A 26,891-nucleotide genomic window follows, 5' to 3' on the forward strand; every position below is an offset into this window, starting at 1 on the left:
ATTGTAATAACCTAATTTGTTGAATTGTTATGAAATGCCCAATAAATTTCAACTCATTTCATCATAAGCGAATGATTCCGGTCGCATTTTAAACGCTCGATGCTGTAGAAATGAATATCTGCAATGTTTTGACCTGGGATGATGTTCTTTGACCTGAAAGGTAAAATCGCTAATTAACCAATGAAAACGATGTTGATGCCAATGTGTTCTAATTATCATATCTCATTTAAATATGTTAATGTTATTGAATGCAGCACGGAAGAGATTTGCCGATAATGTTGTACCTCTGTGTTGTACGATCTTTTGGCATGGATTTTGATTAGAAAGCGGCATGATTTGTTTTTAAATAACAAAATTAGTTGTTTTCAAAAAATAAACTGAGCATTTGAAGAATAATTTAACATTGTTTACAGTGATAACAGCTCATTGTTGAAACGAAGGTTACCCATTCACGCTAGTCGCAATAAACATCATAGTTCATACTCTTGAATGACTACAATGAAACTTGAAGGCATCAGAAAAGGTTAAAATAACGCCCTAAAAAACTGCTGAAAGATCGCCCCAAAATTGGTTCACTTTAATTTTTTTAAAAACCCAAACTGCCGTTTAACGGCTCAGGGCGAATTTACGACAGAATCCGGTAGTAATTAACTGTGTATTCAACTTTTCTTTTTTGAAAGATATGGTTTAAATTAATACTTATTCAAAACATGTGCTGAGAAAATGTTACTAGATCCACAGTGTTGTGCCAAGGTTTGAAAAAAGTGGGGTCCAATGGCCCCATGACCCCCCAAAAATGGGGCCATTTTGCCAAAAATTGGGTCAACACAAGTCAAACATAGAACTGATTATATTACATCATAACATGTAGTTTTATTTCCAGTTTTGTGTTACAATAACAACATTACAGTTAAGTGAAAAGAAGATGGTTAAAGTGGTTACAACTGTACAGTAGTGGTCGTTAATGTTTGTTACTTAGTAATAAAATGTTCAAAGATGTTCATGTGAAATAAAAACATTTATTCAACTTGTGTGGAATATCTTTCTGTCTTTAGATTTTCTCCAATGTTGTAATGCTGCATTAAAGTCAAATGTTTCAATTGGGTCACCTTCAAGTTTGACTATTAGCAAGTCATCAACTCTTGCAGAGGACAGCCTATTTCTAGCAGCTGTTTTAATCTGGTTCTGGGCACTGAAACCCCTTTCACAATCAGCAGTATGGATTGGGGCAGTTAAAGCCAATGAGGCCAGAGTTAACAAATTTGGAAAATCTTCTTTATCAGTCTAAAAGGCGGCTCCTCATTAACATAAAATATTACGAAATGTGATTTGAATGAACAGCGCCCTCACTGCTTACTTGGTGACCGTTATGATTTTTGTCAGAGGTAGTTTCAGTAGATTTTTGGCATCTTAAACCTATTCTTCTCCCGTAGAAGAGGATCGCTTTTGTTACTAACAAAGGTAAGCACGTCTGATTTGTTTTTAGATTGTTTTATTGATTGTGATACCTCGTAGCAGTTTAATTCGTGATCTGACTGTCGGTGTTCAAGGCCTACTAAAACACTGCATGAAAAGCATGGCCTGCAAAGAATGTGTCAAATATGATCTTACTTAAGGAGTATATAATGCTTTGCAGGTAGACACAACCATTAAGTGTTTGCACAAGCTCCCCTAATAGTATTAAATCGTGCTCAAATATAGCCTATATCGACTATGGTGTTTTCAAAATGGCGGCGCCCAGGCTCTTGCCAGTCATTTTTAGAAAAACATATGTATTTTAGATATCTTGAATTTACGTGATTGCATCGACCTCCGCTGTTCGTCGGTCGATACTCCCGCTGTACTGTCTTCGTACATATACCCGGTATCATCGTGATACCCTCATATTACTAACAGTACTGTGTATAATAACTACCAGAAATACACTCTTTGAAAAATTCAATGTTCAATTGAAACCAACCAGCCAATCAATGAGTGCAATGCACATTGATGTCATTAGAAACCAATTTTTGGGTTTGATTTGTGAAATTTATGAAGATAAGTAAGTAAGCACAACACAGCTGGTTCATTAACTGTTTTTTCCACAAAATTGTTTTGGATATATGGTAGGAGCATTAATGCTCTATACTGGGAAGCCCTGTCAGGTATTATACCCCCCATCACTTCACAAACCTTGGGCAAAAAAAATAATGTTGTACAAGACTGGACCCAAGACTGTATTTTATTAAATTTTGGCATGTTTGTATTGCACGATTACAAAATTAATACATCTCGCTTCTTGAATCATAGCATATCAAACCTACCCACCTACCAAGGATATGGTTCAGGCATACATATACCAGTGTAGGAAATTCCTGCCCGTCCGCACGCCCGAGACGGGTAACTTTCGTATCGGACTGGTTGAATTTCAAACTTCCCTGTCCGGTGGTCGGGTAACATGTTACCACATTCTTCCGCCGAAATTAAAATAAAAACAAGCTACCATTCTTTATATGTGCTCTAAACATTTTAAACAGAAACGTGATCAGCCAAAACTATGAAAATATTGCATTGCCGTCGCACATCGCGACTTGCCGACACCCATTCTCAACCCACAACACGGAATCCATTGACTTATTAACATAATAATAGGTACGTGACCTCGGGTCAGGTCCTATCTCCCATGGTGCAGTGACACTTCCGGTGACCCCTGACCAGTTCTATCGTTGAGTAGTTTGTTTACAAAGTTTTCATTTCGCGTACAACATGTATCGTTTTTTGGGGATAGACCCTCCAACAAAGAAACAGAAGTCGAGCATCGATAGAATTGCGGCAAATAAGGAGTATGACCAGTCAAAACGTACTCGCAAAATCGTTCCAAGCTGGAAGACGGAGTTCAAAGAATGGCTGGTCACCGATGTAGCCCTGCGTACAGTGCTGTGTTTACGGGGACGCGTTCGGTTGATAGATGTCCCAACCACAGCCCTGCGTACCTCCATAGACAAAGTCGGGGAGCGCACCGTAATTGGTGCGCAAGTTAAAAATAAGTAGTTTCCCAGCCGAAATCGGTTGAAATGACGATAGTTATCCGTAACAACCATTACAAAGTTATCTGAAACTTGAAATGTCTTTAAAAAGCGACTAGTAAAGACGGACAAAATGTAAACGCGTTGATACCGGAGGAATTATCCACCAAACGCCGCCATTTTTAATTTCATTCACGCAAGAGAATGTGTTTGTTTTTAGGGCAAAGTAGCCGATTCCATCCACAATTGGACTCCGAACTGGGAGTTCTGGATATATCTGGTGATCGATCATCATTTTTGGTACCTGGGCATGTTATTTCATTAAAAAAATTATATTTTTCAAAGTCCCGGACTTTGTCTATGGAGGTACGCAGGGCTGTGGTGGGGACATCTATCAACCGAACGCGTCCCCGTACACACAGCACTGTACGCAGGGCTAGTCACCGATGACACCGGTAATCATACGGTGTATTGCCGTATCTGCTGGGCTATTTACGGGCCGTTATCAAACCGCAAAATACCAGACAAACTCCGTAAGTACGGAAAGGGATCGTTTGTAACCGGCTGTACCAATTTAAGACATGATGCCCTCACATGCCATGAAATGTCAATTGGTCATAAACAAGCCAAATCGATATTCGACGCAAAGAATGCTCCACCCACAGTCACTTGGGGGCTGAAAATCAATAAATACTAATTTTTTTAAAAAACCAAGTTTTATGGAAGGACAGAGGAGAAAGAAGTTGAGTGCTATACAGGCAGTAGATGAAGCAGTAGAGCAGCAGAGAGCTGCTGAAGCACTTGATGAGGAGGAAGTTGCAGAAGCTGAAACAGATGGTGATGGTGATGCTCATTTGGTAGCTGGATTAGATTCTGACTATGGTTCAGATTTTTCTGATCTAGCCGAGAGCAACAGTGACACAGACGTCTGATATATCATGTTCTGAATATGCATGTTCTCTACAGCTACTTTGTTGTTAAAATAAACCGTGCATAGTATATTGTATACAACTTGTGTTTATTTGTGTGTGTGTGTGTGCGAAAATAATTGAAAAAATGTGCGGGACTGGTAACATTTTAGCAGGGCTTGTAACTTTTGAAAGTTACCAGCCCTGATGTCTGGTATGTAATCTGGACAAATTTCCTACACTGCATATACCCTATAATTTTGTTACATTCCCTGGGGGTAAAGCTTTCAATTGATTACTGAATAAATTGTATAATTTTTGAGGCCAAACATTTTAATAATAAAAAAAATGTATTCTTTTTTTTTTCAGAGTGCCCAAATGATTACTGTGTTCCAGTAGCTGATTGTAAAGCTGTATTTTGGTGAAGATTGTTCTATTGGATTTCTCTTTTTCTTGTTGCTTTAGAGGTGAATTCACTTGTCTGTTGTAATGGCCTTTGTTAAAAGGATTAAACGAAGTTCAACTCTGAACGGTATTAGTAGGAGTAATTTATTTTTTATTATTAAACTCTATCGGTTGGCTGAAAGGGGTGATTCACCCATTCACGTTACTTTATGCAGAGTTAAAAATTTAATAACTCAGCGAAAGCAATTTTTATTGAAAGTAACCAAAAAATGTAGCACTAGGGTGAAAGCTTTTGCTGTACTGCATTTCAGGCAGTACACAAATTTTGTCAGAGAAATAAACAAATATTGGGTAGAAAAAATGTCTAGTGTATGTGGTGATGATAAAACTGCCAAGGATTTCCGGTCACTTTATCAGTCATACATAAAGCTGAAAAAAAGATGTCCTCCTTCTAATGTTGCAAAACATTCTCTTTGTAAAACATCTGTTGTGAAAGAAATTAATATAATTAACAAACGATGGTGTACAATAGAATCTTTAAAAAGAAACCATGGATCTGAGAAAAAAATTAAACTGGTATTGACTGATATTAGGACGAGAATGTCAAGGGTTAATAAACTTAGAAACAAGAAGAAGAAATTCCTGCAGGTCTGGTCATGCACTTGTGTTAACATTGCACTAAATGACAAACTATTTACAGTTCCTTTGACATCTCTTAATGTCAGTGACTTGGTGCAAACTGTAATGAAAATCACAGGGATAGATAAACAACAATTTAAACTCATAGCTGCTGGAAGGCCACTTAAATATGTCATACCTTGTCCTTTACCTAATAAAATTTACATTAATATTTCTGGATTAGGTGGGGTTAGATCTTTGGCTAAACAGGCCCATCCTAGTAAACCAAACTGTGGTCCTTGTGGTATGTGTTCTTGTCAATCTAGTTCTCGGTGGTACCATAAAATAAATAAATCTAGTGACTTTATAGATTGGATGGGAACAAAATATGGTGTTAATCAGTATATGTGTATATGTTCATCCTGTGAAGTAAAAATAGAACAGGAATTCAAACAAAAAGCATCAAACACTGCCAGTGCTCTTGTTGACAAAAGAAAAAGAGTTGAGTCATCATGCTTCATTTGTACTGACAGCCAAAACAGTAGTAATGTTACAGCTACTGTCAATGATAAACAACTTTTTAAAGCCATTTTTTCCCGAGCAGTGCACTTAACAGATGACATTCCAGATTTAGTTCCTCTGTGCAGTGACCACTATGATTTATGGCGGAAAAGGAATAGAGTTCATTGTACTATTCCAGATTGTGGTATTGTTATTGTTGGTAGTGTTCGATACCCCCCAAGCCCTGAAATAATTTTAGCTCACTGCAGGGATCAGGGAGATTACCTAAATGTTGAGTTGACATCTGACAGTCCTCTGTGTGGTTCATGTTACATGAATTTATATAGAACGTTAGATTGTATTAAAAAACAAAATCAAGGTTTCCTCTCGGATAATGCAACCTTAAAAAAAATTGTAGATGACATACAACAAGAAATGTGCATGGGTAATGTCCATGATATAGAGTTAGAAGCAATGTACATAGTTACATGTTATGTAGCAGATAAGCTGCTTAAAAAAGACCCACTACTTCTTCAAGAAGCTCGAGACAAATATCAACAAGTGATTACAGAAATGAGTAATAAATATACACTTGATAAAACACTGGAATATTACACAAACAAATCTACAACACAGCTGAAACATGAATTGACAAACATTTTTGGCCATCACATTACATTTTCCACAATAAAATCTGGAGGTGTTGTCAAGCCTTATTATGGTACACTTATACTCCGACACGGTACAAATACTAGGGAAATTTTACATGTGCTATATCACAATACACGTGGTACAATTGTCAAAATACAGGAAACATGCACAAAACTTGAAAACCAATTGTTGCAGAGCACAAAAGAAAAAAGTCCAAGTTCAATGTCTATTCTTTATGCAGCTTCTGAAGATCTGAATGAGAGACTGTATAACCAAGCAAATAGATTCATTGCCAAACACAGTTGTCATCCTAATCTGTCTAAACTTAAAATCAATGAAGTCATAAATGATATTGATCCAGTTTTGTGGAATTTTGTTTTTCTTATCACAAAAAGTAATGTTGAACGAGTAGAAATGTTCAGAAATAAATTTTCTTGGGGGGAACATTATATGGGATTTTACAGAGAATCCTCCATTTTTAAACACAAAAAATACTTGCGTTTATTCTTTAATGTGTGTCATTTATTATTTCTGAAGAATAGCAATTGTTCTTATCCACTACACTTAATATTGAGCGATAGCATTGACACGTACAGTGGTTCCTCTAAGTTGGCTAATTTGTTTAATTCATTCGGGCTTGTCAGTTCAAAAACTACATGCAGAGAACATATGAATCGGGTCGTTACTGATATCATTGATGAAGAGTTCGCAAACTCGTTTACCCAAGATGCATTTGCCATTACTTCAGTTGACAACATTGATGTTGGCCAACCACATGCAGCTGTAAGAGCTGATTTTAAAAACAGAGGCATTCATGGGACATCTTATCAGGCTGTAGAACCAAAACCAAATTCTTTGAAGTATTCAGGGGATGACTTCATGCCTGGCAGTACAAGAGAAAGAATTTTTTCTGAATTAAAATTGATTAAAGTGAATAATGACTCTGATTCCTTATTCAGATGTATTGCTATTTGTTCTTCTCGTGCATTACGTTTGTGCAGCAGAAATGATGATGGACAACCAGAACTTGAGGAACTGTGTAACTTTGAATTAGAACTAGTGTGTGCTGTCAGAAAGGCCATTGCTAATGTACTACTTTCTCCAGACAGCTATGACTTTTTTGAAGAAACCCTTTCAAGTCACGATCAATCTGTTTTACTAACAAGTAGGTTTCCTACTTTTGCTGCAAGAGCTGATCAGTTGTGTAATTCTGATGTTCCTGGCAATGAAACAGAATTGATATGTTTATCATTTTTGTTAAAATGTCCTGTAAAAGTATATTCTGATAAAGGTGAATTAACACATGTATTTGGATTAAAATATGATACAGTAGAACCATTATTTCTACTCTGTGATCATCTTGAAAACTACAGTCTTCTTATATCCAACGAGAAACTAAGTAATGTTGATCTGTTTGATTTATCCGTGCCTGACATGATACTAAAACCATGGATGGTGGTCAATGTACAGTTATTAGAACCTGAAATTGTTAACAAATCAATGATTAGCATCTTTGACCCCAATATATACAATGCAGCAACACGTATATCTGGGGATGATGATCCACCTAATGCTAAAAAAAGGAAAACAGTAACCAGTGTAAAGACTGTTAAATCACATGTTGATAGTCTACACCATTTTTTACCATATATGAGTCTTCAAAGTGCACCTCCTACTCAGAATATATCTCCTGATGACTTTAACCTCTCTGAAAATGAAAAGAGTGCTCTTAACAATACTAGAACAGAATTATTTAATTACATTCTACAAAAACATTCCATATTTGAACTGAAATCTTCATTTGTTTTACCAAATGTGAAATCTATGTTGTCTCATCATCACCCCCCTATAACAGAGAAAGCTAAGGCAATCTACCTTGGGGTTTTGAATGAACCCTGCGACAATATTGATACAGTAAAGCATGTAGTTGAAAAACTACACCATATTTTTAAAATAGGGAAAAGATTAAAATATTTAGTTGTTGTTGGAGATGGCAAAACATTTGACATTTTGGTAAAATTGAGGCATGAATATTCATCTGAACTTCATTGGTTAATAGCATTTCCAGGGGATTGGCATTTGTTAAAAAACACTCAACCAGTCATATTCAAAATATACATGGAGGCAGGATTAAAGGATATTGCCAAGGAAACTTTCAAAGAGGATGGCTTACTGACTTCTCTGTTGCAATGTCACAACTTCAAAAGATGTCACAAATTTATATTACATGCATGGGAGGCAATGTACAGACACCAAATATCAGAGTTTTTCACTTACCGCCAAGCAGTCAACAAAGATCTCTGGAAATGCGACATGAATTGTGATGAGATCTTGAAACAAGTTTGTAAATTGTCTCTCAGAACATATGATTTTGATAATGACAATCAATTAAAAAATATTTTGGAAATTTTGGAAGAAATGGAAATCAAAATTTCTGGTTTAGAAGAGGAATTTTCAGAGTTTCTGGAAACATGTAATATGAAAGATGATACCTTCCAGTTTTGGTCAAATTTCATACATAGAGATTGTTTTGGTTATATTTCATTATTTTTGGGATTTAGAAGTTCTAACTGGCTACTTCGAGTTGGAGCCATCAAAATGCTGGCTCCACTATTCCATGCTTATGATCGTCCTACTTACTTGCGTTTAATACCTAAACATCTGATGGACATTATTACAATGCCAAAGAACATTCTAGAGCATCTCAAGTCAGGTGGATTTTCTGCATCTTTAAGTGGGTGTACTTGGCGAGAATTGGCTTTGGATGAAGCCCATGAGTCTTTAATAAATTTACATGTCAAGACATCTATCAACAAGCCATCCCCAGAATTACTTGATAATATGGCAGTGTATTTACCATACCGTGCTGCCTGTCAAAATAATCTTGAAGCACAGTTATTACCAGAATCAGAAATGAAACTGAAAAAATACAAAGATGAGCAGAAATCAGTGTGTGAGGCCGAGAATGAAATTTGTAAAAAATATTTCAGCAAAGCATGTCAGTCTTCAGCTTTCACTGTAGCTGAAAGTAACAGAGGTTTACAGAAACTTTTCACTACTGAAATAGCATCAGGTTCAGTACATGAAGACCTGAAAATTTTTTATGAAACAGGAAAAACAGCACTGTCACATTACATCAATAGCAGGTTATTACACTTGCCCAGTACAGATGCCCCTGTAAGAAAAAAAAGGTTAAGAACATTCACATCAATAACAACCAAAAAGAAAAAGGTTCGAAGTAGTGATCAGGATAAAAAGTTGCTTGATTTGTGCCTAAAAAAGCAAATCTCTTACTCAATTAAAACAGGTACCCCAATAGATTCTTTCAAGCAGTTTATTGCTCTTCCTAGGGCCATATGCAATTCAGATGGTACAATGCATCATCAATCAACAAAATCAAACAGTACAAAAGTATTTAAGTCACGCTATGAGAAAGAAAAAATAGTCACTGATAATTTACCAAATGGATGGGTTCCACAGTTAGTAATATTAGAAGGAATGTTTGTAATACAAAGTGCACCTATCCGTACATATCATAAAACATTCCATGACTACCTTCTTTATCTCCTCCGCCGCTGGATCATACCACACTTCACATATTACACACAGGCAGTCCACTTGTTATTTGATGATCCAGGTTCTTTATCTGCAGAAAAACCTAGTCCTAAAACATTAGAGAGAGATAGGAGGGACCTAAAGAAACCAAACTGTAAAGTTTATGATTATATACGTTTAGATACTCCTCTCCCTAAAGAACACTGGATGGTGTTCCTAGGAGAAAGAACGAACAAAAATTTGTTAATTAAACTTCTTTGTAATGAATTGCCTCATCTCATAACTGCCCATCTTGGTACCAGTAAGACATTTCTTGTAGCTGGTGGGTTTGAAGGAAACAATCGAGGTAAAGCTTTTTACGTATGCGATGGCATTATTCATGAAAATTCTGCATTTCATAGTAATCATGAAGAGACTGACACTTTGGTGTGGTTACATGCGATTAAAACACAGTATTCAAAAATATTGATATACTCACCAGATACAGACGTTTACCATATAGGTTTACCTTACATGTCATCTGGTGAGTTAGATTATTTAGATGGTGATATCGGTGGTACAAAGGAGGTGATAATACAACTAAGTGCCAGGTCTGGTGATTTATCTTATTTATTTTTAAATAAATTAAATGATGCCCTTCAAAGAGATCCAGATTTGGCGGATATACAACCACATGAAAGAGGCAAACTCCTCCAATCTATGTATATTGTTTCAGGTTGTGACTATATTTCTTTTTTTGTTGGATTTGGTAAAGCTGCTTTTCTCAATGTATTTTTTCAACATTCTAGTTTCATATCAGGAAAATCTGTCCAGGCGAAAGGAAGTCTAAGCGATTGTGACTGTAATGAAGGTCTCTTATCATTTTACAGATTGATTGGAACACTTTATTTCAAACGTTATTTAAGTGAATTTTCAGGGGATTATTCTAATCCAGATGATATGTACAAATCAATGAAACATGATACACCACATAATGATGAATTACATCTTCATCACCTTTGGTTGCACAAGATTCGAAATGTTATTCAAAGTAGAATTCGTGGCGAAGAAGAATGGATGCCAAATCCAACAGCGCTTTATTTTCACTGGTCACGTTCTTGCTTTGTTTCAAAAATTTGGAACCAGGCTCATGAAAGTGAAATTGTACTGCCTGAATATGGAGATCATGGTTTTAGCTTACAAAACAACAGTTTACAAATTATTTGGGATACAAAAGAAAATATGGAAATGGTAGAAGCCACTGTATTTGAGTATACAAAGGGGTGTGGATGTAAGACTGGCTGCACTACACGTCGATGTTGCTGTTTTAAAATTAACAAAGAGTGTGGACCTGGATGCAGGTGCAAGAATTGTACAAACACAGGACAAAACCAAGAAGTTGACAGCAAAGATACATCTAATCTAATAGTGGAAGAAATGCAGTCAGCAGATACAGAAAATCTTGAAGTGGATATTATAGAAGAAGAGGAAGAAGAATATGAACTTGTAGAGGATAATGTGCGTGAACTTGATGAAGATGAGGAGGCAGCCCAAGCAGATTATGAACAGGAATACGAGGATGAACAATAAAAATAAATAATTACATAACTACAAATAATTTTACAGCCCACATATTGGATGTTGAAATACTGTCAGATGTTGATTACATTCTGCAATATTTTTTTTTCAGTTTTATTGATGTTGTTACAATACACTAAGTCATGCTGAGCAGTGCTCCTCTCCAGTTTGCCAAATTGTAGTACCGTTAAATCAGTATTAAAAGTCGCATTTCTAATTTAATTCTTTTTGAACAACTGAGAACCAAAAATTCACCATTTCTCATATGTGTAGATGCTCTAATAGAAGCTGCATCCCTTTGTTTCATTGTATCGCGGCTTCTAATACAGATTTTACAGTAATCAATATTTTTAAATCTCAGTAAATCTGATAACATAGTATATGTTACTAACATCAACAAGTACTTCAGTGTAAAATATGTTGGTGAAAAGACAAACATTATCAGCACAGATTACTAGTATATAATTTTCATAATATTATTATGCACATTGTAAAGTTCTGTAGCCTTAATTTAGAGATGTACAAAGTCAAACGAATTCTTTATGTCCCCACATTCCTAACTGTATCCCTACCCTCCACCACTTTATATAAATATGTCATTCCTAAAGAAGGGGCATACACAATTGAATTAGGGATGGAGGGGTAGGGTTAGAGTGAGAGGTGGAGTACAAAAGGAATTCTCGGGATGATAGTACCCACACCAAATATTACTCTGCACAAGTACTGTTTTGTGGGTGTTTTACTGTATACATGTTTTCTCCAATCAAATGGCTTTTTTTTTTTTTTAATCTCGAAAGAGTACATTGTAATTCTCGCCAAGATCTCCGGTGCGTCTAAAAAACGAACGCACGTCAACAGCTTTATTACACTTCCGGGTATTGATACGCTGTTGACATCGTCGCATGGCCTGATTCAACACTGCATGAAATATATGGAAATCAAACTATAAAGCTGAAATTTGACACAGTTATCGATTATAGAACTATGTTTTAACCCTGTAAGTTTCATTAATGTTCAAGATTATTAACTCACTGAACGGGGTCACGAAATATTTACTTTAGTACCCATTTGCACGTTTTCCTCGATGTAACACAGCAGAGAGACATTCATTTCAATTATGTTCGTGTTTATTCACTAAATAAAACACACCTACAGTAAAAATAGTACTGTTATACATGTATTTACCTTCAAAGTAACTGTATTAATTGCACGCATAGTTAGATATCTGTACATTAACGTGGAGTAGACGTTACTATAAATTCCGACGTCCGCCATATTGAATTTTGACCTTCATGGGGGGTCATTCAGGCAAAGGTTATTATGTTAATGAGGAGCCTCCATTTAGACTGTTATGATACTTGTTAATCATTCCCCACAAATCAGCCATTTTGTCTCTTGGATAACCAGCTTTGACTACCAATGGCTTCACAAGGGACCACTCTTTTCTTGTAGTTTCTGCATCAATTATTGGTTCAACTGTCACAGGAGTCTGGTCATTCAGAGGTTTGGACACCTTCGGCATTCCATACTGGCAAACAAGTGTTTCTAAATGTTCATTACCCCATGTTTCAATGTCTTTTTGAGAACAGAATGATATTGGCCTCATTCCAAGCACACCAAAAGCATACACAATATTACTATCATTATTTGGAAATCTCTGGTCAATTTTTTCCAAGATTGCATTAACAAATTTTACCCTGATTGAATCAATGTTCTGTTTACCCTGTATGATATGGTTACCTTTGAAGGTAAGTCTCCCCTTTTCAGACTTCAGATGCTCACTCTGTAGCTGATACAGGTAAGTGTCATGTTCTACTTCAGAAGATTTCATCCTATTTAGAGCTGTTTTGCAGTGATCTACTGACACTTGCACTAAGCTAACATCAAGGTCAGATTTTTGAAAAACAAGGCACAATTCTGAGACTTGGTAATATGTCCATAAGCAGGTAAGTGGTAGCTAAAAAATCGTACTTGGACATCTTACTGCCATAACCTTTAGATTTAGCATCTTTGTCAGTGGTAAAAAACGTAATGAGTGAGTCTAAACACCTATACACAGTTTTTACAGCCAGATAGACAGACAACCATCTCACTTCATGAACCTCTTTAATTTTTAAATTGGGTTCTTCAAGCAAATTTTGAATATCTGTTAATCTTGTTGTACGATTTGATGATGCCTTAAAAAAAGTAGAAAATTCCAGTCATTATTCGCTGGTATTCAACCAAGTAGGGAACCTCATCAGCTGCCTGAGATGTTACCAATGCTAAACGATGTGCAATACAGTGGTAATTTAACATCATTGGGTTTTCTCTTAACATGTAGCCAGTTACACCCTGTCCTTTCCCTGTCATCACGGTGGCCCCGTCTGTACCAAGGCCCATTATCTTGGTTGGTGGAAGCTGTTTTTCTTTTATAACACCAGACAATTCTTCATGAATGGCTTTGCCTGTTCCACTTTTTACTTCCAAATTGCATAGAAAATGTGTTGATGGTTTGAAGGAGTCCGGGTTTAAAATTCTACTATAGACAACCATTTTTTTTTTAATACCAATATCTGTGGTCTCATCACACAGAACACTGACAAAGGTCGACTTTAACAGTCTGTTATCAAGTCCTTTTCGGATAACAGTGGCAAGAGACTCTAGCATTTCACATGCTGCTTTGTTGGAAGCGTAAGTTACATTTTTTCCTGTTCTGAGTCCTGTCACATGTGGACATTCAAGTTGCTCAAGCAGGTGAAGTAGGCTATCATATTTGTTAATTGCAATGTCCTCTTTTGCTAGCCAAAACACTACACGTATAGCAACCAACAGGCTATTTTCCTTTTCAGTGTGAACATTTTTTACCGCCTTTTGAAAGTCGGAAATCATTGAATCTGACATCATTGCTGCTTTGTGATCGTTACATTCTGCATGGCGAGTAAGTGTGCTTGTTCGGAAATTAGCATTTGCTTTGGTCATAGTGTTCTGTTTATTATGCTTGATACACACTTTACAGGTCATTGCATTCTTAGAAGCTTCATATTGTAGCCATTTAAAATCTCGTAGCCAATTATCTTGAAAATGACGGACATACCTTGAAGTTTGCATTCCCGCGAAAGACGGTTCACCCCCGATGTCATCTTCACGCTCTTGCGATGTACTAGTAGAATCATGTACCGTAGTTTTCGAAGACTGTGATGTTTCCGGTGGAGATAAAGACACATCTTCCACAGGAGTTGATTTTTCTGACTCATCTAACCCAATCTCGTCATTCGATTTGCTTTTTTTTTGAGCTGATGGTCCGAAAAAGCTCAATATTGTTCTACCCTTTCGTTTTGAACCATCGTGTGCAGACATCTTGCTTTCAGTTACCGACTCAATAAAACGGCAGTGTTGATTGGTTGAGGGCGTGGGCTTCGCAAATGAAAATCAATTTCACAGTTGAGGGTAGGCTGACTGCGCTGGACATCGATGTGACAGCAAGCGTAAATTTTAGTACTCGAACTGAGCGAATCAAAATCAATTTCACAGTCGGGGCGTGCACTAATTGAGTAGTCGCTATGTCAACCGTGACTGATAGCGTTATTCTAGTCGTGATTTTAGCCAATGAAAATTGAGTTCACATCGACGATTAGGTAGTATTTAGTAGACACAATATCAACACTGTACGATAGCATATAAATACATACACGTGGATAGGGGCCTAGGTAAAGGCGATGAGTCGTCAAAATGGCGTGATTTCTTTGAAAGTTATTATTCATTACAGATTTGTACTGGCAAAATGAGTGCAGTGCGCCCAAAGACCCTTCCAGCCAAATAAAGTTGCGTCATTTGTTATTTTTTTGCGGGAATGCCGCAAGGGCGCGGCCTCGGCACAACACTGGATCCAGGTCATCTTGACCTTTATCGGCCATCAGTCCAGATACAAATCATCTGGCTTGTTTTTATTTACCCTTTTCTGAGTAAGGATTAATTAATTTGTGTTGTCATCACAGGGATATTCACGGAAAGGTGCAGCATTGTCATTTTTGAAGCGGTATGAAGAAGCCAAGTTCACCTATGAAGAAGGTCTTAAACTTGATGCAAATAATGAACAATTGAAAGAAGGATTGAAAGATGCAAAGTACCACCTCACAGGTATGTCTTGACCAGAACCGACTAACCTCAAGTCACTTTCTGTGTTATCCATGAAACGATGAAAGTCCTCATGGAATGACAAGAAAATGAACACTTTTCTTACATGATTTCTTAATTTGCTTTGAATTGTTTATATTTATGCTTGCAGATAAGGCTTTTACTGCCAGCTAACGTTTTTTTTTTATCAAAATTTCATAAACATTATTATATTATTTTTTCAAAACATTATAACCTATGAGAGATTAATAGGCTTGGATTCTATTTCAGGTCCTGCAGGCAGCCAACCAATGCCCAATCCATTTGCCACACCTGGTCTCATGGAAAAATTAGCCAGTGATCCCAGAACAAAAGACTTTCTCAAAGATCCTGATTATTTAAAAGTTGTGAGTGATTTACAAAGTAATCCACAAATGCTTGGAAGGTGAGTAAACTTATTAATAAAGGAAGCAGTTCCCTTGGAGACAAGTCAGACTCACTACTGTAAACTCATTTATTCACCTTGTTTTTATATTTGCTTATAAGTGAAATTTGCTTAAAATTGTGAATATGTTAGTCACTTTCACATTGATGGCTGCTTTTCTAGTGCCAGTGATATGCTATCCTGATGTCCAAAATCACTTACTGATATGTGAATATCATCATAGTTTATATATCTGAGCACAAAATAAATATTTCAATTTAAAAAATGAGTTTCAAAGTTGCCGTCTACTATTAGTCAATTATTGCATTTCACAATGAGGCTCCTTATTAGTCTTCATTTGCATAGAAGAATTCCGCTGGTGATATAAATTGGATGAGATTTTACCCATGTTGCTGAAATACTTACTGTGTCGTGCAAAACTGTTTATGTTGTCTCCAGACAAAACAAAATACTTCATTTTAGCTGAAATTAATTTTCGCTGAAAAGACTTTTTGGGTGTTTTGTATGGAATTTATTTTCACTAATTTTTGATAAGTTGCATGTAAAATATAGGAAAAAAAGGTATATTCACTGGATGGATATCAATGTTCCCGTTTCCTGACAGAAAGAAGAGATCTGTCCAACCGTCTGTCCAACCGTCAATTTTGTTTGTTTGTTTGTTTGTTTGACCTTTGACGAACTGGCGACCATTGTTTCTCTTTCAAGTGCCTGTGAAATGGCTGCTATTTTCACGCCTAAAATTATCATTTGATACATAAATATTATTAATTTTTATGTTTCTAAGCATGAATTATTTTTTTTAAGTGAAAAAATGTGTTTTAAACTCAGTCTACGGCAACTTTATTTTTGTGTATTTTAAAAACGAGGCTCCTCATTAGCTTCTCATTTGCATACAGAAATTCCCCTTGTGACGTCAGAAGGGGAAGTCGCATGGCAGCTTGCATTGCCGATACGTGTAAATAAGGCAAATTTATTGTGCAGTTTTCTCGTCTTTGACTAAATTGTCACTTATGTACTTGTTCGTCGAGGAAGAATGGACCATAATGAACACATAGTATCAATTTTTGTTGCATGGGGTTGAGTTAGATGCGAAATATGTCCGTTCTGGTGTAGCTGGTCACCGTGATCGTCACCGACACCAGCGCACGTTTGTACACTGTCGCTGAACAAAATAGAATTTGACGTCGGAATTATCTCGTTATTTAGCAGGTTACTAGGCACGTCACTACACTGTTTTATTTCATCGATCGTCTGAGTAAAACTTTCAAAATTAAAATAAAAGAGAACATATTCTGACATTCTAAACATTAGACTATAGTGATCAATATAAAATAATTAAAAAAGGACAAATCACAGTTACTAAATAAATGACAGCCGCGTGGAAATAAATTGACTTTTTGTTGAAATAGGTGAACGCGTCGGGTCACGACGAGGGCAAGTGCGTTAAAAGCGGCGTTTAATTGGATAACAAAAATAATCGAGATCGACACACATACAGATAAATTCAGAGTGGATTCGAGTTAGCGTGATCCATGGCGTGATTGTCATAATTATAACATCACATTAAAACTTCATTTGGTGGAAACACATCGACCAAGCCCGAATTCTTATTTCATAAATTATTACGCAGATCAAGCTGCAAGCATGGAGGTAAAAAAAGAACAGAGGTGTGAATTCGACATTCAACACCAATCACCAAACAATTCAGAAACTTTCAGCCTTCGAAAATGAAAACATTTAGAAGTGTGTAAGGGCTGTGTAATTTCCTGTTTGTCCGACGCTTCGTTTTCGTGTCACCGTCAAAATTATTGCTACCTTTTACCTAACAGGGACTAAACGATAAAACGATAATCACAGTCGCAAAAAAAGTCAACTCATTTGAAACACTTGCCGGACGTCTCTCTCTCTCTCTTCTAAAATCCGCCTCGGTGATCATGGGCTGGTCCGGAATCTATTTCTTTCAAAAGTGTTGCGCCAGGTTTACGTTAAGTGGCTTTCGTCCACTGATGTCGCACCTTCGGATCGATTAGAAACGTGTGAATACATACACTATGACTATACGTTTCACTGCAACTGCCCACAACACAACACAACAACTAAAAACTCTCTCTCAAAAAAAAAAAATAGACAAAAAAAAAAAAAGATAAAATGCCGACCGAAAAATGTGTATCGTTTAAAACTATACTGAATGACCAGTGTTATTACGGCTCGGGGGTATGACTTCCTCTCACATTTTTGTCATTTGGTGGTGCACTTTCGGCGAGAGTCGGAAATCCGGAAACAGTCGACCGTTTCAGGATAGGTGGGCGTGGCTACAACACGAGAAATATCCCAAATTTACTTGGATACGAGTAATCATTTTCAGCAAAAAAATCAATAACTGCCCAGTTCAGTGGGACACAGATCTAAAATGGGAAACGTGAGGGTGGGCATTGCACAGGCACTTTAATATCTTGATACAAACTTGGTAATTTTGTTTCGCAATTTTATTCAAAATGGCCTTCAGGCGGCCATTTTGTTTTTAGTCCATGTTGAGGCGCAGCCTGAATGGGACTAATAGATTGACTTTGACTGTCCGTATGAATGCAACATTTTCCCGGAAATTCTGCAACAAGATCAATGAGATTTTACATCTTGATGGAGAATTATGTTTCCCAAGTGCTCTGCAATTTTTTTCTGAATAGAAATATTCAAAGTTGGTCTTTTTCATGATTAATCACATTCTGAAAACCCATTGAAAATACTACTACTAGAACCACTGCTCATGTGCAGTTAAAATTAGAATGAGATTCATAAATCAGATTCATAAATTCAGTGATTTGGGATTGTGCATTGTATATGTGATCTGAAGTATTAAACTCTGTGTGCTATGAATAGAAAATACAGAGCTGACATCAACGCAGAGAAACCTTTGGACAACTGAAACTTAACAAGATTGTCACTGAAAATATTTATAAAGTACATGAAGAAAAGACAAGCTTTATATTCTGTATCACCCTTATTATCTAAGATGTTTACTGTACAAGAAATAACTCCCAAAAAATTATCCTGTAGCATATTGGCATTTTGCATTGCATTATTTATTAGTCTCCCTCCGGACGCAGTCTTGTATCTGACATGCTTTGACTGATTAATATATGCATTATACATCATGTTATAGATATACAGATGTATTGATCTGACTATTCGATTCAAAATGGCTGACCGGTGGCCATTTTGTTTTAATTAATGCTTTTCTAGGGCAATATCTCTCAATATGGACAAGTACTCGTTTGATGATCAGATACAAGATAACTGAATGTCAGTCATTTTCATGTTAAAAAATCGGGCATCAGCTCCTGGATCCATATCTCTGACACGTTTATTTTCCAACTATATTAATAAAAACAAAACTATATACATGTATTATAAATACATTTTATAAGTAACTAGGATTGTGCCATGTATGGCTTAATGTTTACTTTTAATACGTGCATATTACATTTTATAATATTATGTAGTTAGCATAGCTACAGCGAGGTATATAAATGTACCAAAATGAGCCAAGTACGGGTGAAAAGTACGGGCCGTACTTTTCAGAAAATAGCGAGTACGGGTGATATTTGTAGCGGGTGCGGGTGATATTTGTATCGAGTACGGGTGGTATTTGCAGTGAGTACGGGTGGTATTATTTGTAGCGAGTACATGGAGGTAATTTAGCGAGTACAAGTGATAAAATGTCACGGTAGCGATGGAGTGTTTTGCTGCACCCGTAATTGTTGTATAAATCCTGTACATTTTACCCCACAATACCCCGTACTCGCTATATTTTACCCCGTACTCGCTATATTTTACCCCGTACTCGCTACCCTGACATTTTATCACCTGTACTCGCTAAATTACCTCCATGTACTCGCTGAGGTATGTACGACCTAGAAAAAGTGCCATATGCGAGTACCAAGTTGCGAGTCGCAAGTAGCAAAATATGCCATATGCTAGTGGTAAAATGTATCATTTGCTAGTAGCAAAAAAGCCCTATGCGAGGGGTAATACAAAGGCCAGGAAAACTGGTGTATGCGAGGGGTGGAGTCATTTGCCAGTTTGCTCAACGGTTGGATTCGTTTGCTTATAATATAATAACGTACGTTCAAATGTGTTTTATCACAGTAAAATCAAATATTTACCATGGTTATGAAATGATACATGGTTGTACATGGTTGGTTAAGATTGGCATGATGCTGTTGGGGCTTTTACTTTAGAGGTGATTCATATATAACAATAATGGTAGCAAATAGGTGTCAACGCGATCTAGCCTAGGTGTCAACCGGCGCACGCCGCCCGGTACTCAACATTACAGTCGACCAGTGTACGCGGATTACATTGCGAAGGTCACAAATAAAAGCATCTTTAACTACTATTTCCAGTGCTTTTTGTTTATTATTCATTTAAGTGCTTATATCAAAAAGTTCGTTCAGTCGTTTGCATAGAATCGATCTTTGCTCTTCACACTGCACAGGAAACGTGACAGCACAATATTTAATAAACTGCCATGACCAGCCAGCACACTCTCCACATAACATGTGAACATTGTTTTTTCTTTCGGTAAAATTAGTATGAACCCGTGGTCTGCGATAAAAGAATCATAGAATTATAATTGTAGTTAGTAAAAACGGGTGTTCACAGAAGGGTCACAGAATTCTTGTGTCAAGCGCCGCCGGTTAAATGAAGACAATGGCAGGTTTCAAAAGTAGTCGCACCTCGGAGAGGTGTTAAATTTGCCACAACCCAAGTGTTAACTAGCACACAATTCCATAATGATACATCGACACGAATTGATAGTATACGTAAAGAAATAAAGTGCATGTTGAGTGATAAGTCCGCATGTTTACGAGACGCCCCTCATTGTCGTGCTTTAGACAGTAATTCTTGTAAAATTTGTGAAAGATGCAGGCGAGATTTCTCGTCGCAACGCGTTCTATTTATTTCCAACGCGCGTGGTCGGCGCCTTTGATTGTGTTTATTTTGTTCTTTCATTTTCAAAATGTATCGCTGGCACCGTTTATTTTGTCATTTCTCACAACTGAATGTCCAAGCTGACTTTGTTTTGGCTGTAAACGCAACTACTTCAACGGTCATAGACACAAGTCGTGCTTTCCTTAAGTTCCTTTTTGGTGATACGCTATGGAACATAAATGAAAATGTGGGAAATACCTCATCAGCTATAATTAGGAAATATGTAACTGATTTATGGCAATATAGAAAAGAAATGATGAATGTAATTTAAAGATATGTATTACTGTTTTCATGCTGCCGATACAAAGGTTGAATAAACATTATTATTATTATTATTATTATTATTATAAGTCCAATTACCGCGTGCGTTCTAGGTCCAAGTAGTCTGGTTGATCAGAAACGTGCGTTCCCATTGGTCGACAGAATCAACAGTGTATAGGAGGATTTAGCGGAGGGCCTGTACTTCATTACAAAACTGTTGAAATATCACGAAATTAACATCACGTTATTCCTAATCAGCAAAACAGCGAGTTTGTTGTCCATGTCTTGTCTGGGACAAAATTGCTTTGAAACTAGCCATTGTTTCCATTGGCTCGCGTGTGAGTTCCTGTTCAGCGAGTCTACTTGTACTGATGATAACTGTACTTCTATGATTATTTCAACGCTAACATGTCCATTCTTATTTTAACGAAACATAAAACTTTTTCTACTTGTACAAGTAAAGTGGTTAGGTCGAAGTGTTTAGGGCATTGAGGCTAAGTCTTCTACTAGCATTTACCCGTAAAAATTGTCTCTCTATCCCGATCAAGCAACGGCAGAAGCTTCTTTGTTTCAATTCAAATTTGATCCGGGTAAATACATTCCATGTGCAAACGACTGAACGAACTTTATGATATAAACACTTAAATGAATAATAAACAAAAAGCACTGGAAATAGTAGTTAAAGCTGCTTTTATTTTTGACCTTCGTAATGTAATCCGCGTACACTGGTCGACTGTAATGTTGAGTACCGGGCGGCGTGCGCCGGTTGACACCTAGGCTAGATCGCGTTGACACCTATTTGCTACCATTATTGTTATATATGAATCACCCCTAAAGTAAAAGCTTCAACAGCATCATGCCAATCTTAACCAACCATGTACACATCATTTCATAAGCATGGTAAATATTTGATTTTACTGTGATAAAATATATTTGAACGTACGTTATTATATTATAAGCAAACGAATCCAGCCGTTGAGCAAACTGGCAAATGACTCCAACCCACGCATACACCAGTTTTCCTGGCCTTTGTATTACCCCTCGCATAGGGCTTTTTTGCTACTAGCAAATGATACATTATACCACTCGCATATGCCGTTTTTACCACTAGCATATGGCATATTTTGCTACTTGCGACTCGCAACTTGGTACTCGCATATGGCACTTTTTCTAGGTCGTACATACCTGACTCGCTACAAATAATACCACCCGTACTCACTGCAAATACCACCCGTATTCAATACAAATATCACCTGTACTCGCTACAAATATCACCCTTACTCGCTACAAATATCACCCGTACTCGCTACAAATATCACCCGTACTCGCTATTTTCTGAAAAGTACGGCCCGTAATTTTCACCCGTACTTGGCTCATTTTGGTACATTTATATATATGCTACAGCACTAACTTTTTTTCCTTGTTTTATATCGCAGTAAAATTAATGACCCTCGCGTGATGACAACACTTAGTGTGCTCTTGGGGGTCAATTTGATGACATCAGAAGACGATGAACCCCCAGCATACAATGATTCAAAACCTAAAGCTGCCCCAGCCACTAAGAAACAAAAACCTGAACCCATGGACACAGAAGAAATGGATCCTGATAAAAAGAAGGTAACAATATTCATAAAGCATTCTCTAATACTACGCACCTTCTCAATTGTCAATGCTTGTACGAACGTACTTGTTGACATTCTATATGGTTCATTATCAGTTCTTTTATTGGTGAAAAGAATTCAAATAATTGTATTTTATCTAAAATTATTATAAGGTTTGTTTCAACTGATATGATTTATTTTAATTTGACATTTAGTGGTGGCTAAATTATCATTCAAACCGTTTTATTGCAACCCAAGTCTGTCTGTAATTGGAATAATATGAGTTTATTACGAGGATACCTCATACATCTTTTCCTTCCATGGATACATCATGGGAATGCCGAACTCCAAGAAGTTTAAAATAGAATCAGCGAACTTCTTTGTTTGTTTATATTATTAGAGGGTGCTCATGCACGTAATCATTCCATATTTGGAATTCGTATTTTCTTATATGGTAGAAAATACCCCGTAAAATACCACAAAATTACGACACGCTGTAACGTTATTATGACAGATGTAATAATAGATTTTATTGTGTTTTTTTTCTTTTTAGTCTCTTGAATTGAAAGGCATGGGTAATGAAGCCTATAAAAAGAAAGAATTTGATAATGCCATAGAATATTATGATAAAGCGATAGAATTAGATAAATCTAATATTACACTCCTAACTAACAAAGCAGGTAAGTCACTATGTAAATATTATTTAGGTTTATATTCAACTGTTGCCTCAAATGCTCATCTGTTTGCTATGCCAGAACTGCATGCTGCTATGTCTGTTTGCTGTACCAGGACTGCATGCTGCTATGTCTGTTTGCTGTACCAGGACTGCATGCTGCTATGTCTGTTTGCTATGCCAGGACTGCATGCTGCTATGTCTGTTTGCTATGCCAGGACTGCATGCTGTGATGTCTGTTTGCTATACCAGGACTGCATGCTGCTATGTCTGTTTGCTATGCCAGGACTGCATGCTGCTATGTCTGTTTGCTATGCCAGGACTGCATGCTGCTATGTCTGTTTGCTATACCAGGACTGCATGCTGCTATGTCTGTTTGCTATGCCAGGACTGCATGCTGCTATGTCTGTTTGCTATACCAGGACTGCATGCTGCTATGTCTGTTTGCTATGCCAGGACTGCATGCTGCTATGTCTGTTTGCTATACCAGGACTGCATGCTGCTATGTCTTGTTTGCTATGCCAGGACTGCATGATGCTATGTCTGTTTGCTATACCAGGACTGCATGCTGCTATGTATGTTTGCTATACCAGGACTGCATGCTGCTATGTCTGTTTGCTATGCCAGGACTGCATGCTGTGATGTCTGTTTGCTATACCAGGACTGCATGCTGCTATGTCTGTTTGCTATGCCAGGACTGCATGCTGTGATGTCTGTTTGCTATACCAGGACTGCATGCTGCTATGTCTGTTTGCTATGCCAGGACTGCATGCTGCTATGTCTGTTTGCTGTACCAGGACTGCATGCTGCTATGTCTGTTTGCTGTGCCAGGACTGCATGCTGCTATGTCTGTTTGCTATGCCAGGACTGCATGCTGCTATGTCTGTTTGCTATGCCAGGACTGCATGCTGCGATGTCTGTTTGCTATACCAGGACTGCATGCTGCTATGTCTGTTTGCTATGCCAGGACTGCATGCTGCTATGTCTGTTTGCTATGCCAGGACTGCATGCTGCTATGTCTGTTTGCTATACCAGGACTGCATGCTGCTATGTCTGTTTGCTGTACCAGGACTGCATGCTGCTATGTCTGTTTGCTATGCCAGGACTGCATGCTGCTATGTCTGTTTGCTATACCAGGACTGCATGCTGCTATGTCTGTTTGCTATGCCAGGACTGCATGCTGCTATGTCTGTTTGCTATACCAGGACTGCATGCTGCTATGTCTGTTTGCTATACCAGGACTGCATGCTGCTATGTCTGTTTGCTATACCAGGACTGCATGCTGCTATGTCTGTTTGCTATGCCAGGACTGCATGCTGCTATGTCTGTTTGCTATACCAGGACTGCATGCTGCTATGTCTTGTTTGCTATGCCAGGACTGCATGCTGTGATGTCTGTTTGCTATACCAGGACTGCATGCTGCTATGTCTGTTTGCTGTACCAGGACTGCATGCTGCTATGTCTGTTTGCTATGCCAGGACTGCATGCTGCTATGTCTGTTTGCTATACCAGGACTGCATGCTGCTATGTCTGTTTGCTATACCAGGACTGCATGCTGCTATGTCTGTTTGCTGTACCAGGACTGCATGCTGCTATGTCTGTTTGCTATGCCAGGACTGCATGCTGCTATGTCTGTTTGCTATGCCAGGACTGCATGCTGCTATGTCTGTTTGCTATACCAGGACTGCATGCTGCTATGTCTGTTTGCTATACCAGGACTGCATGCTGCTATGTCTTTTTGCTATACCAGGACTGCATGCTGCTATGTCTTGTTTGCTATGCCAGGACTGCATGCTGTGATGTCTGTTTGCTATGCCAGGACTGCATGCTGTGATGTCTGTTTGCTATGCCAGGACTGCATGCTGCTATGTCTGTTTGCTGTACCAGGACTGCATGCTGCTATGTCTGTTTGCTATGCCAGGACTGCATGCTGCTATGTCTGTTTGCTATACCAGGACTGCATGCTGCTATGTCTGTTTGCTATGCCAGGACTGCATGCTGTGATGTCTGTTTGCTATGCCAGGACTGCATGCTGCTATGTCTGTTTGCTGTACCAGGACTGCATGCTGCTATGTCTGTTTGCTATACCAGGACTGCATGCTGCTATGTCTGTTTGCTATGCCCCTACTGCATGCTGCTATGTCTGTTTGCTATGCCAGGACTGCATGCTGCTATGTCTATTTGCTATGCCAGGACTGCATGCTGCTATGTCTGTTTGCTATGCCAGGACTGCATGCTGCTATGTCTGTTTGCTATGCCAGGACTGCATGCTGTGATGTCTGTTTGCTATGCCAGGACTGCATGCTGCTATGTCTGTTTGCTATGCCACTACTGCATACTGCTATGTCTGTTTGCTGTACCAGGACTGCATGCTGCTATGTCTTTTTGCTATACCAGGACTGCATGCTGCTATGTCTTTTTGCTATACCAGGACTGCATGCTGCTATGTCTTTTTGCTATACCAGGACTGCATGCTGCTATGTCTGTTTGCTGTACCAGGACTGCATGCTGCTATGTCTGTTTGCTATGCCAGGACTGCATGCTGCTATGTCTGTTTGCTATGCCAGGACTGCATGCTGCTATGTCTGTTTGCTATGCCAGGACTGCATGCTGCTATGTCTGTTTGCTATACCAGGACTGCATGCTGCTATGTCTGTTTGCTATGTCAGGACTGCATGCTGCTATGTATGTTTGCTATGCCAGGACTGCATGCTGCTATGTCTGTTTGCTGTACCAGGACTGCATGCTGCTATGTCTGTTTGCTGTACCAGGACTGCATGCTGCTATGTCTGTTTGCTATGCCAGGACTGCATGCTGCTATGTCTGTTTGCTATGCCAGGACTGCATGCTGCTATGTCTGTTTGCTATGCCAGGACTGCATGCTGCTATGTCTGTTTGCTATGCCAGGACTGCATGCTGTGATGTCTGTTTGCTATACCAGGACTGCATGCTGCTATGTCTGTTTGCTATGCCAGGACTGCATGCTGCTATGTCTGTTTGCTATGCCAGGACTGCATGCTGCTATGTCTGTTTGCTATACCAGGACTGCATGCTGCTATGTCTGTTTGCTGTACCAGGACTGCATGCTGCTATGTCTGTTTGCTATGCCAGGACTGCATGCTGCTATGTCTGTTTGCTATACCAGGACTGCATGCTGCTATGTCTGTTTGCTATACCAGGACTGCATGCTGCTATGTCTGTTTGCTATACCAGGACTGCATGCTGCTATGTCTGTTTGCTATGCCAGGACTGCATGCTGCTATGTCTGTTTGCTATACCAGGACTGCATGCTGCTATGTCTTGTTTGCTATGCCAGGACTGCATGCTGTGATGTCTGTTTGCTATACCAGGACTGCATGCTGCTATGTCTGTTTGCTGTACCAGGACTGCATGCTGCTATGTCTGTTTGCTATGCCAGGACTGCATGCTGCTATGTCTGTTTGCTATACCAGGACTGCATGCTGCTATGTCTGTTTGCTATACCAGGACTGCATGCTGCTATGTCTGTTTGCTGTACCAGGACTGCATGCTGCTATGTCTGTTTGCTATGCCAGGACTGCATGCTGCTATGTCTGTTTGCTATGCCAGGACTGCATGCTGCTATGTCTGTTTGCTATACCAGGA

General features: G+C 38.2%; 1 protein-coding gene and 1 long non-coding RNA gene across 2 annotated transcripts in view; both read left to right on the forward strand.

Moving 5' to 3' along the window:
- Positions 1–26,891, forward strand: part of LOC100374768 (stress-induced-phosphoprotein 1-like) — a 37,944-nt gene that overhangs the window by 1,659 nt on the left and 9,394 nt on the right. Inside the window, exons 3-6 of the mRNA XM_085491859.1 lie at positions 15,178–15,319; positions 15,587–15,740; positions 22,430–22,610; positions 23,148–23,274. Coding sequence (XP_085347985.1) covers positions 15,178–15,319; positions 15,587–15,740; positions 22,430–22,610; positions 23,148–23,274 — 604 coding nt within the window. The remainder of the gene's footprint in view (positions 1–15,177; positions 15,320–15,586; positions 15,741–22,429; positions 22,611–23,147; positions 23,275–26,891) is intronic.
- On the forward strand, positions 1,340–4,443 carry LOC146748227 (uncharacterized). The gene is made up of 2 exons (XR_014926766.1): positions 1,340–1,461; positions 4,283–4,443. It is a non-coding gene; the product is annotated as an uncharacterized LOC146748227 (long non-coding RNA).

The sequence above is a fragment of the Saccoglossus kowalevskii genome, chromosome 2 (genome assembly GCF_978046115.1).
Source record: "Saccoglossus kowalevskii chromosome 2, keSacKowa6.1, whole genome shotgun sequence".
NCBI lineage: Eukaryota > Metazoa > Hemichordata > Enteropneusta > Harrimaniidae > Saccoglossus > Saccoglossus kowalevskii.